This window comes from Octopus bimaculoides, chromosome 8, assembly GCF_046866305.1.
Source record: "Octopus bimaculoides isolate indiv1 chromosome 8, ASM4686630v1, whole genome shotgun sequence".
Taxonomy (NCBI): Eukaryota; Metazoa; Mollusca; class Cephalopoda; order Octopoda; family Octopodidae; genus Octopus; species Octopus bimaculoides.
Genome location: NC_142935.1, coordinates 42,226,400 through 42,239,947, shown reverse-complemented (window position 1 = coordinate 42,239,947; position 13,548 = coordinate 42,226,400). Strand labels below are relative to the sequence as shown.

At 36.5% G+C, this 13,548-nt stretch overlaps 1 protein-coding gene across 3 annotated transcripts; it reads left to right on the top strand.

Annotated features, from left to right (window-relative positions):
• Nucleotides 1–1,095: 1,095 nt before the first annotated feature.
• Nucleotides 1,096–11,154, top strand: LOC149134371 (uncharacterized). Of its 3 annotated transcripts, none has more exons than XM_089356380.1 (3): nucleotides 1,099–1,233; nucleotides 4,463–4,549; nucleotides 9,835–11,154. In XM_089356380.1, the coding sequence occupies exons 2-3, from the start codon at nucleotides 4,479–4,481 to the stop codon at nucleotides 9,992–9,994; spliced, it is 231 nt and encodes a 76-aa protein (XP_089212506.1). In that variant the 5' UTR covers nucleotides 1,099–1,233; nucleotides 4,463–4,478; the 3' UTR covers nucleotides 9,995–11,154. The 3 variants fall into 3 exon arrangements, with proteins under 3 accessions (XP_089212504.1, XP_089212506.1, XP_089212505.1); XM_089356379.1 differs by having other exon boundaries at nucleotides 1,100–1,233; nucleotides 4,463–4,554; XM_089356378.1 differs by lacking the exon at nucleotides 4,463–4,549 and having other exon boundaries at nucleotides 1,096–1,233.
• The last annotated feature ends 2,394 nt before the right edge of the window (nucleotides 11,155–13,548 follow it).

Sequence of the window (13,548 nt, the reverse complement as noted above, 5' to 3'; positions counted from 1 at the left end):
GAAGCTAACAAGTCTTCCGGCATTTAACAAGTTGTATCACGAACAAAATGTTAAATAACCTACGTGAGCTTCGAAGCCCTCATCGCCAGATGTTATATCTTCCGTTTCCTATGTCGTGGTAGCGCCATAATATTGTGATGCATAGTTTAAATACACTGTACAAGTGTTGTAACAGTAAATAAGATAACGATGAAGCCGTAATAACAACGTAACGATCCAACAATCTCTTCACAAACCAACAATCAATATTCCAGACGAACTACGCAGCTGAAACTTTCCGACTTTAATGCGAACTCAGCTCTCACTAACACACGAACTCCACCCTGGCCGCAATTAACAAGAACACTTTTTTAATGGTGTAGATTGCATGAAATACGTCAAATAAACAAGTAAACGATTATGATTTTCATTAATATTTAGAAATTTCCTAATAGCAGCCTTAAGTGTTCCATACAATCATATCAGCATGTGAACAAAAATTAATAACCTAAGCACTTCGCTTGTCAATAAGATGAAGGTGCAATCTACCTCAGTCGAACTATATATATGATTCATCACATGGAAATTTTAGTTGCACAACGTTGGGCAATATGCATGAGGTAATTCAGCAATTTTGTGGATTATTCCATATAATCTTTCACTATATAACACTCAATGTTTGTTTACATTGAGAGCTGGTACTAACACATCGTATAACTATTCAGTGTTTAAAAGATAGGTAAACGCCGTTTTACCTATACTTAATTCCATCTCAGATCTTTAGATATTTGCCCCATTTTGTTTTTTACATTTTAATTAGTGTACACTCTTTTTTTGTTTCCAAGCAAAGACGTTCGTACAGCTATCAGATGCTAAGCAACGTGATATTAGTATCTAACATTTAAATGTTTTGTTAATACAGAAAGGAATGATATAAAAGATTATTCGGTATGTGTGAATTTTTCAAATTATTTCCATATTAAAAGCGTTAATCATTTGTCTTTCTTATTTTGTTATTCACATTTGAATGAGAAAATCCCATTAGGATTTAGAAATGACAATGGGAAAAAATAAAGTTGAAATGTGCTGAATGAAATGTAACACGTTTTAAATTTACATTTTTACAATGATGACTTTTTCAACAAATGTATAAATAGGAGCAATAATTTTTGCCATTGACAGTTTGACTTCTGTAACAATCTGCCAAGATGCTAAAATCTCTAATCATCTCCGTTCTGCTGCTCTTAGTACAAGGTAAGACAAAACTAAATAACATTTATATTTCTCTTTTCTTTTCTATCTTCAATGGATCTAAAGCATGCATTCCATTAATATATTATGCTTTTCTCCATCGTAAAATTGCTCCTTCGTTAAATTTTTTGGGGGAAAGAGTTATTTCCAGATATATCATCCTTGAAGAATTTATTCCTATGGTGTGGAGTGCAAAGATTACAGGGTTTAGGTTTGCATTTTATCCTTGTCCGATCGATAAAAAACACGAATCAATAAGTAGGATAGTTTTGATCTTTAATCTTGCATCAACAAGTGTAGACTTGTGCAAATGTAGTAATCAATATTGTAGCATAGAATATAGCCTTGCATGATACCTCCTTAAGTCTTCTGCGTCTTCAAAATTACCATAGTTGATATCTTAGGTGAAAAGTGTGTAGTCTTTTAGCAATTGTGTTACCTGAAGCGCTTTTAGTAGTTTGTGATGTATATTTGTGATGGTTAAATATTAGGGAATCAAGACAGGTGTGAGTGTATTGTTCACGAATATCTTATTGCGGGGAGCAAGCAAATAAATCACGCAATACAAATATTTAGTGACGATGACTTATTGCAAAGTCCTACGATATTCTGGTATGTAGAGCTTACAATGACAGTGTATGTGAATACATTATCAGATGGTACCTACTGTGAGACAGGCATTGCGAAGCCACGCGCAGAATGCTGAATCAAAGAGAGCTAGCAGTCCTAGCAGTTTGGCAGGTGGCGAGCTGACTGCCCAAAGGGAAAAAGTGGGTCAATCCTGTCACTCGGGCTTCTTATATGTCTCTAGGCTGCTGTGTTTTGCGCATGCGTCTTGTTTGCCTGTTGTATCCCTTCCGGGCTTTTATGTTCAGCCCTGAGACAATGCATGTAGGCATGACGGTTACGCTACTGACTCCCTTGACAGTTGTGAAATTATGGGAATAACGAAAGACGAAAGAAAAGTTTTATCTGCAGTGCAAAACATACCAAAAGCCTTAGAAGTACAAAATAATAAATGAAAGGAAGTGTAATATGTAACAATATGATGATGAAAATAGGGTGCAATCACAACAATGAAAATGGCATGCAAACAATATATCACACTCCAAGGAAAGGGTTCATTCAATATTTCTTTAGATGTAGCAAGTGTGAGTCAATCTTTTGACAATGGAGAGCGAATTTGAAGTTTATTGTGTGACCGATGTCTCTTGTGCTGTGCATGCATTATGTTTAATGGGAGTGGGAGCAGTTGTGTCTATGTAGGCTTTTTCCAGTCTATCCACACTCATAGTGTTTTTCACACCTTTATAGTCAACAGTTACGATTTTTTCTAAATAGGAACACTCGGTAAGATCCTTGATATGGAGGGGTTAACGGATGGCTAACCACAACATTTCTCACGAAAACATGAGTCCGGGATGATATGTCTGCAGGAACATAGGATTTAATGAGTTGCTGTCTTGTGTTGGGAGGCAAAGTCTCCATGTAATGTCAAAGACGATCCACGTAGCTTGAGTAATCTGGTGAATGCTAAGAAATGGGAGTGATCATTTGACCAGGTAATGGTAAAGGTGATCCATATAACCAATGTCTGCCTTGACACCAGAACTAAGACCAAGAAGAACAACGGGAAAATATTCAATCCATTTCTGTGGGTCAGGATATGCACACAGAGATGCATTTAATTGGCAATCAAATCACTCGATTCATTCATTTGAGGCAGGATGGATAGCTCGGTGTGCGGCTACGTCTTGATTCTAAGATTTTTGTCAGATCGTGGAAAAGTTGAGATTCAAATTGCTGACCTCTGTCTGTTGTAATTGTTGCAAGTTGTGCCGGGGCTCGCTCTCCCAACTGTTCAACGTTAATCAGCTTGTGAAATATTTTCTCCACGACAGAGAATTCCGCCTTAGAATCTCCGTCTTAAAAGAGGTGAGAGCAGATCACAAAAAACGAACCTATCAGGAGATGCAACCGCTGAGTTTCGGATGTCACGTAATTTGCTGCAAAATAAGATTCCATTTGGACAAAACAAATGGCAATGTTTCCGGTGAAAACAGGGACAGGTGGATGAAAAAAGTTGCTATTGTAGGTGATGCCAATGTTACTTGCCGAACGTGTGAGCCTGGTGAAATAAATGTCTGGTGAAAGAAATGTTGCTGTTATGTTGCCCTGTACTGCCATGTGAGAAATATATTGCTTTCCCCAGCGTCAGGTTCACTACTTTAGTAGTTGAAGATGTGTATTTGTGAGAGTGGAATATTAGGGAATCAAGACAGGCGCGTGTGTATTGTTCGTGAATATCGTTTCACGTAGAGCAAGCAAATGAATCAGGCAATAAAATTAATTTGTGATGTTGATTTATTGTAGAATCCAATGGCATTCTGTCATGTACAGCTTACAAAAACAGCGTGCGTAAATACATTATCAGATGGTACCTAGTGTGAGACAGGAATTGCGAAACCTCGTGTAGGGCACTGAAATAAAGAAAGAGAGCTAGCAGTCCTAGCTGTGGGCAGTTGACGAGCTGGCTGTCCAAAGGGAAAAAGACGGGGAGTCCTGTCAGTCGGGTTCCTTATAAGCCTTTCACGACTTCCGTCATCTCTAAGGGCTATTGTGTTTTGAGCAAGGGTCGCTGTTGACGCTATACCCCTTCCGTGAAGTTGACCTTTCTTGAGGCAATATTCAAGCAACTTTCAGAATATTCAAATATTCTGATACCAATGTTATCGAAAATGTATTCCACAAACATAATTTTAGTTAATAGAGCAATCTGCTTCACCAGCTACACTTAATCTAGTTTGTAAAGGTGAAGTGAACGGACGGTGGAAATAAATCTACCATCATTTGTTCAGAATGTGCGCACGACGCAGAAATTATACAGTAGTGCATTCCATGTAATTGGTGTTTTAACAAATATTTGTGAGGGTGAAAATTTGAGTATTTGTCTCTGTTTAAGCAGCTCCATTGCTAGCATTGTGGTTTTTTCATTGATTCAACCTGGATATCATAATCAGTAGATATATACTAGCGTGAGAAGGGGTGTTGTTTGTATGTACTTGATTGTGTTTATGTGTATGTATGTGTGCGAATTTTTACTATTTCCAAAAGTTTCACAAACTGGCGTTTCTCTTTCTTTGTGCGTCTTTGAAATTTATTTAATGTCATTTCTTACTTGAAGGTTTTCTGAAAGGCAAGGTTTATTCCTGAGAAATATATATTCTTTCAGATTCGAGCACAAATATATGATGATCATTGTTTTCCGTCATGTGACCACCACTCTACGATGTGCATTGAAAACATGTAATTCACCGACGTAAGGTAACTTTATGATATCGGAGTGTTTCCATGTTATTGTGTGTCTCCACAATCAAACCTACCAGGCCTACGTTAAGAACATCCATCTATCCCTACACAGTCTCCACCTACTATTCGAGTAGGCAGGGCCCTCATGCCCCTCCTCACTAGATTCGTATCAGAAGCCTCATCTCTTAAGCTTTTCTGATAGATTTCCAAGTGTGACCAAATAAGACTATGGATATCATCCAAACATCTCGTTTCTTATGATACCTTTAGGTTTCCTATCGACTGGCTAGGTTTGAATTATCTGTTTTGCAATTCCTTCCTGTAATGTTATAATCACATATCCGTGCTAGTGGAAGTGTGGCTTCTCGGTGGAGAGCAGTAGCGTTTCGACTTGGATAGACTCGCTGATCGATGCTCTTTGTACTCTGTCGAGAACGTTACTCTTGAGGTGCTCTATTTCGGCAGCTTGTATTCGAAATGATAAACATACAGCCATTATGAATCATCCATCAACATCGGTGAGAGAATGTACAGAAAGTGAATTGAAAATAGCAAGTTTAGTTTTTTTTTAACAAGTCACCTCCACTGTGGATCGAATGTAGCAGCTGGTGCAGCACTGTGTCAACATTAGCAATTTTATCTGCCGATGTAAGGTTCTGCTTCTAATCACACCAGACTACGGCTTTGAGATACTTAAATTGCTCCAGTTGTCTCAGTGATATTACTCTAGCTTGCACTGGGCTCTGGGAAAGCATTCTTGAGAGGACCAATTTCTCAGTTTTTGCGCCACTAATTCTCATCTCTTTGTTGTATCATTTGGTATCGAACCCATTCAGTGCTTGCTGCAAAAATTTTTATAATGCACCAAGGATTGCCATTACGTGCGCAATTATCAGTTGATCAGTTGTTGTACCTCTTCAACGACGCTGCACATGCGAATCTAGTTCATTAAAATAATGAAAAGGATCATAAACACCATGCAGTCTTGCAATAAAGTAGCTATCCAATAAAATCTTCTGCTAAACTGAAAAAGGATGATAAAAAAATTATGAAATGCTCCAGATTGGTTATAGGTTAAATTGTATTAGTTGAGTATCATGTTTTCCCCGGCACAAGCGGCCAAGTAAAGCAAGTCCGCCGGGAAATACCTGAATAGCCTCTTTTCGGACAGTTCAAAGAAAACTTCAAATGTAACTTGAAGCCAATTTTCTTGAAAAGCGACAAAATTTTGGCATCAATGTTTTAACAAGTAACTTCAGTAAAAGAGTTTAGCCTGTAAGTACATTGACGCTTACTTGGTTGCTTCATTGGGGGATGTGTTTCTATCTTCATCAATAGTCCAAATGTGTCAGCTGAATTGAGATGGAAGGGTCTTCAAAATAACTCCAAAATCAGATAATCCTGCAACTGCGAACTCCGAAGAAAACATTGATTGTGTTCACTACATGGTCATGGATGGCTGGCAATTGATTAAAAATGAAGGAGACAGTGCTATTAGCATATCCTATGAAAGGTTTGAGAATATTCTGCATAATGAACGTTTCTGTTCGATAGTTTCCACGTCCTCTGGCTACTGATAAAAAAGGAAAAAGAAAAAAAAAAAACGCACACCGCTGATCACATCACAGGAAAAACCGATTCTGTTTGAGGCAGATTTAGTTGGTTTCGTGATAGTTTCCTAACTCAAAATGGGTGCTGGAGTTATATCCTTGACACAGACACAAAATAACAAACCATGCATCGGAGACACCCTTCCTCACGGGCTCCAAAGAAGGCTAACGTTGTTTTAGATACAGTGAAGCTGATGATCTCAGGTTTGAGGATGCAAACGGCATTGGGTTTTAACTAACTTCAAAAGGGCCACAGCATCAATGGAGAGTACTATCTTTGGTACTAAGACCAATGAGACAAGAAAAATCACGAAGGTGGCCCTGCTTCACCTGGACAATGTTCCAGCACACAATTCCTTGGTTTTCATGGATGCTATGGCATTGAACTGGTTCTTCATCTGGTCACAATTCAAGACAGTATCTTAGTCAGTGTCTGACTTCTTCAGCCATCACTCGTGTGCGCGTATGTATTTATACACGCATGAACTCGAGCACACACGCACGCACACACACACACACACACACACACACACACACACACATACATTGATGTGTTTTGAGAATGCCCTTACATTAATAATTCATGCTCAGGTTCAATTCCGCCCCTTTATCATTAGTTGATCGGTTAAATATCTAACCAACTGATTAAATGATCGTTTGTTTAATGTGCTGGTTAAGCAATCAATCGGTAGTTTGTTAGTCAAACTACTTTTTTCTCTGTTCACGACATTTTCTGCGACTTTGTAACTTTTTCTCTCACCCTAATGTCTGATCTCCGCCTAAGAATTGGTCTCCTGTCCGTGTATGCGTATGCTTGTATGTATAAATATGTTTGCTTATGCGATGTGTTTAGGATGAGGGTAAATGCAAGGTTTGTGCGTGTATGAGTGTTTGTGTATGTGTGTGTATGCGTACGTGCATTACCCAAGCGCTTGCGTGTGTGCGTGGTTGTGTTCACACACATATGTGGATGATTGTACCTAAGTTTCTGCGCTTGTGGAGGTGCGTGTAATAACCATCCCATGACCTCTTTATGGTTTCGGCTTTTGTCTGTTGTGTTCCTTATCAGTCTCATGTCTGCTTTGCATTTATTGGTTTTCGGTATAGTTCTTCGTGTGGAAAGGGGAAGGTGAAATGTGGGTAGGTGCATGTGTGTGTGTAAGCATGAGTGTCTACGAGCGTGTGTGTAAGTTCCTGTGTGAGCGAGTACATGTGTGTGTTATAGTGTTCGTGAGTGTCTTTGTGCTCGCGCACGAAGTGTGTTGTCCAGTGTGCGTGTTCGTGTGGTTGAATCAGTTCTGTGAGTGAGTATCTATGTTCGTATGTGTATGTGTGTATGAACGTGTGAGTATTTTCTTATCTGAGTGTATTGCAGCACGTGCGTGTGCGTTTCTCTAGCTTTTTTTCTTTTTTTCAATCGGCAAATATTTGTGTGTATGCTTGTCGTTGGGCGTGCATGTGTGCTTGTGTACCTGAGCATGTAATATGTGTGTGTATACTCGTAAGAGCAGTAGGTATTCGTGTGGGTGCATGCATGATCGTGAATTCTTGAGTTCCCGTGTTTGTTTGTATTCACTCAGATACTTGCCTATTCAAAAAACTGTCCGATACGTGTACACACGTGCTGGAATACATTCTTATGAGAAAAGACCCGTTCATTCGCACACACACACACACACACACACACACACACACACACACAGACGTAAGGAGAAGCACACACACACAAAGACGTAAGGAGAAGCACGCACACATACACAAAAGAACGCACAAATAAAAATATACAGATATCTGCCTATTGAAATCCTACCAGATACTCACACGTGCTGTAATACATTCAAATAAGAAAACTGACATGTGTTCTTCCGCATACGAACATACACACACTGAAATTATGCGACAGCACACGCATCACGGCATACACTGCGCGCGCAAACACTAACACACGCCCTCACATACGCATACACGCAGCCGCAGACACAAACACACATACACACACATACACACACATGCTCACACACACACCTACCAGCTTTTTCTCTCCCCCACGTAATAAACTATATTCTAAACCGAGAACAAAATGCTGAAACCTTAAAGAGGTCACGGATGGTTAGTATACACACCACACCAACAAGCGCCGGAGCATACGTACAATTACTCAAACGGGTTTGCGCACACAGCCTTAGACACATGCCCGCTTTCGCTAACATGCGCGCACACACTCTCCCATACACAAATTTCTTAACAATCGTTAAATAAATTTCCTCATACTATTCCTTTCGTCATTTTAAACTTTATACACTCTATGGTTTTTTCTTGCATCGTACTATATATTCACCGTTACATTCTCTCACGCATACACATTACCTTCCTCCACTTCAACCTCTCTACATAAAGCATTAAGCACTAAACCAAGAAATCTTCAGCAGTCCAGGATGGCTAGTGCACCCACACCCACAAATACACGAACAAGCATATAAGCTGTCGCTCGGGCGTATACACGCAATCACACGCACGTACATATACACATTCACACACATTATCCTTTCAAGTGGATCTAGTTTTTTTTTTCATTCGCAAAATATGCATTTTGTAAAAGACAGTAAAGAATTTGAAAATCGGCTATAATAACAAAGTTTCCGCTGTGAAGGTATCATGTTGTGGAGAAAAAAAATTGAGGAAAATGTTACAGAGGTTTAAAAACTAAAAAGTTGTGTTTTTAGCCAACACTGAAGCAGAAATTATTTGCGTTTAGTGGAGTGGTGTCAACTTTAAGGTTGTAACATGTGAAATTTATAGTTTAGTGTCTGACTTGTTCATTGAAGGTATCCAAATAAACAGAAATTACTGTTTCTTTTGTCTCTTCATTTATTGTATAATTTTATTATTAGCTTTTAATGTGTAATATTAATATTTTATCCACATGTGCTCACTTTATGCGTATTTCAGTATTATGTATACCTGTCATGTATTCGTGTACTTCATTAATATATAAGTGCATGTGCGTGTGTGTGTGAAAAGGGGGTGTCTATTTTCAAAACTTCAAAATTTAGTAAAGTTTTCATGAGCGGATTTGTAAACTACGAAAAGAATAACACTGGTCAACAAAGAATTTCTCCCAAGAAAAAGAATACTTGTATCCTATCTATTTTTGCATGCATAATTCAAAAATAATGTCAAATCCGTATCACATATTCCATTCTCCTCCACAACGCAAAGAAAGTGTACAAATATCACAAACAACTTTTGCTATATACGAAAATTATGTAAAATATTAAGACAATGGACGAAAAATATCTATAATAAAATCTTTATTGATAAATATAACTTTTATTAAAACAAATCACGCGAGTGAAGCAAACTTCATGGTGTGAAGAAACAACATATCCGGGTGAAACACGACTCATTGTGCAGTTTTCATGGTAACAATCTGTTAATGCCTCACTGTCTGATGAAAGGCTAACATTACCCAAATTTCCCAAATTTAATTCCAAATGAATTAATTTTTAAGCTGCTAAAACATTCTTGCAATATAAGCCACACACACACACACACACACACAAACACAAATACCCCCCCCCCGCCACTACATACACACTCAGAGCCCGGCATCGCCGGATAGAAATTATTTCTAATACACTCTGCTTCATTCAATTTCAATCCCTTTTTTTTTTTTTACTTTTAGGTGTAGAGTCATTTCATTTACCGTGGCCGAGACCATGGCCTTTGCCGAGGCCGATGCCGTGGCCGATGCCGTGGCCGATGCCGTTGCCTCCGATGTTTCCGATGTTACCAAATTGGCTTCCAGCCCCCACCTGCAATGGCGTTCCCTTTACTGCAAGTAAACATCTGTGTTGTCAAAACGTACTTGTTTCCAGAAGTGCTTCTTCGACGATGTGCTGCGGAAAAGGTTCCTTCAATCCAGTAACTCAAATTTGTTGCAATAATAATGTCATTGCAAAGTCAAGTACAGTTAACACTTGTTGTGGAGATGTTGGTATGAGTACCAGTACACAGATATGCTGCAGAAATATTGTTCATACGAAACGTACAGCTGCTGATGTCTGTTGCGGAACAAATGCTGTGGATACTTCGACTCAAGGATGTTGTGAAACACAAGTATACACCGTTGCAACGCAAGGATGTTGTCGAGGACAAATATTTACCACTGCAACTCAAGGTTGTTGTGGAACAGATATATATTCTAAAGCAACACATGGATGTTGTGCTGCAGCGGTAAAATTCGAAACTGTAACTCAAGGTTGTTGTGGAACACAAATATATTCAAAGGCAACACATGGATGTTGTGCTGCAGCGGTAAAATTCGAAACTGCGACTCAGATTTGTTGTGGAAATAAATTATATAGCACTGCAACAAGAAAATGTTGTGAAACACAAGTACACACCGTTCCAACGCAAGGATGTTGTCGAGGACAAATATTTAACCCTGCAACTCAAGATTGTTGTGGAACAGATATATATTCTAAAGCAACACATGGATGTTGTGCTGCAGCGGTAAAATTCGAAACTGCAACTCAAGGTTGTTGTGGAACAGAGATATATTCTAAAGCAACACATGGATGTTGTGCTGCAGCGGTAAAATTCGAAACTGCAACTCAAGGTTGTTGTGGAACACAAACATATTCAAAGGCAACACAAGGATGTTGTGCTGCAGCGCTAATATTCACAAGTGCGACTCAGAGTTGTTGTGGAAATAAATTATATAGCACTGCAACACAAAAGTGTTGTGGAATACTAGTATACGACCCCGTGAAAAGTGGATGTTGTGGTGACGAGCTATATGATAATATCACTGAGAAATGTTGCCACACACACCCACCCGATTCCATACCTTTCGTATGCCAGTGATTCGTTAGATATTTAATTATTTACATTATAGTCTAATTTGCAAATATATGTTTACTAACATAATATATATGCTTTCTTAACAATTTTGTAGTCGGTGAATAAATAATACATGATAATTTTATTCCTATTATGCATATTTCGCATCTGTTCATAGAATTATTTCCACTTTATTGGTTGCTCAAATAAAGGTAAAAAATATAATATATATATATATTATATGTATATATATATATATATATATATATATATATATATATATATATATATATATATATATATATATATATATATATATATATATATATATATATTATATGTATATATATATATATATATATATATATATATATATATATATATATATATTATATGTGCGTGTTGTGTGTGTGTGTGTGTGTGTGTGTGTGTGTGTGTGTGTGTATAAATGGAGTTAAACGCAGGTGTTATTCAAATTCATTTATTTCCGACACATGTTTCAAAGATATCAATGGTATTATTCCACAGGAATAAAATGACGTAAAACAATGTAAACTCTTCAGGGAAGTGAAGAAATGAAATTCGTCAATAAGACATTTTAACAGAAAATGCTGGATATATATATGGTAATTAACTGAACGCTATTAAATTTGTTACAAAAAAGCGTTAGAGCATATAACGTCAAAGGTAGCCTATAGGAAGAAAAGGAGTAAAGGAGAGAAAAAAAAAACAAATAAATGACAAATCTATCGACCCCGAAAGGATGAAAGATAAAGTATACTCGGCGGAATTTGTCCTCACACACACACACACACACACACACACACACACACACACACACACACACACATACATACATATATATATATATATATATATATATATATATATATATATATATACGTATAGTTGAAAGTATGTACATATACGTATGTATATATGCATATATATATATATATATATATATATATATATATATATATATATATATATATATATATACATATACATATATATATATATATATATATATATATATATATATATATATATATATATATATATATATATATATATATATATATATATGCATATATACATACGTATATGTACATACTTTCAACTATACGTATATATATATATATATATATATATATATATATATATATATATATATATATATATATATGCATATGTGGGCATAGGACGTCACGAAACGTGTACAGCACAATAAATTTACGAAACACGAGTACATGAACTATTCTGTCGAATAACGAAAGACACAAATCGGAATCAAAACAAACAACACAAAGAACGACCCTTCATCAGTTGTTGGCTGTTTTTCCAGTCTCGTATTTCGAGCATCTAACAACAATATACGCTTTCGATAAAACAGTTGCTCCCGCAAAGCAAATTCAGTGAAATTTGGGATTTTGCGGAGGGTATAAGATTTAGTCAAGGGAGACTTACTTTCATAAAATCATTACAACTATACTTAATATGCATATATTGGAAATTATGGCAATTTTAAATAAAAGCTTCCCGGCATCCCATAGATATAATGGAATACTTTCCCGTAAGACAATCAGAATCTCGTATTCTACCCTCCCCAATATAGGTACCATCATAGCCAGGTTAAATAGAAAGAAGAGGATTTAATTATAATAACATTAGTATTGTCAATACTGGTTTGAACCCCTATAATGACGATAACATTAATGGGAATATAAGAATTAGGAACAACAGAACTTAAACATCTAATATGTATGATCTAAACCAAGACACCCATCTATATGATAGCACAGGGATTACTGACATAGTACCTGATGATGCTGAGATGAATTTAAATGATACTATAGTTAAGGGAAGTATAAATAATAATAGTAATAATAATGCCGATAATAATTATAGTAGTAGTAATAATAATAAAAAAATATTGATAATAATAATAACAGTGATAGGAATATCAATAATATTAATAGTAGTAATGATCCCGGTTGCGATTGTAGAGTTAAATCCCATTGTCCGTCATTGGGTTGACGTTTAGTTCAAACCGTAGTTTATAAATGTACAATTTTGATTGAAGCGGCTAAATTTATATATATTGGATGTTCTATAAATATGAAAGACCTTATTAATAACCATTTTTCATCATTCAGACTTAGACATAAACTAATAGTACGTCTTTATCTAGTAAGATCTGGGAACTCAAAGAAGTAGTGACTAAGTCCTATACCCACTAGAAGCTATAAAAATCATACATTAACACCTGTAATATTGCAACTTATAAAACCTTTTCGGTTTTAATACCTTTAACTGCCCGCACTACTTTCATACCAATTATCCTCTCTTTACAGGTTACCTTTATCTTTTCTTTGCCTCCAATTTTAATTCTCTCTCTCTCTCTATAAGTAAGTTATACGTATTTTTAAAATTATTTTCTGTAAATACTTAATATTTTGCTTTCTTAATTTGTTTTCCTTACTTTATTAATCTTTTGTCCTTTATAAATTGTTATTTTTCTTGTTCTTAAATTGATAATTTGCAGTTTCAT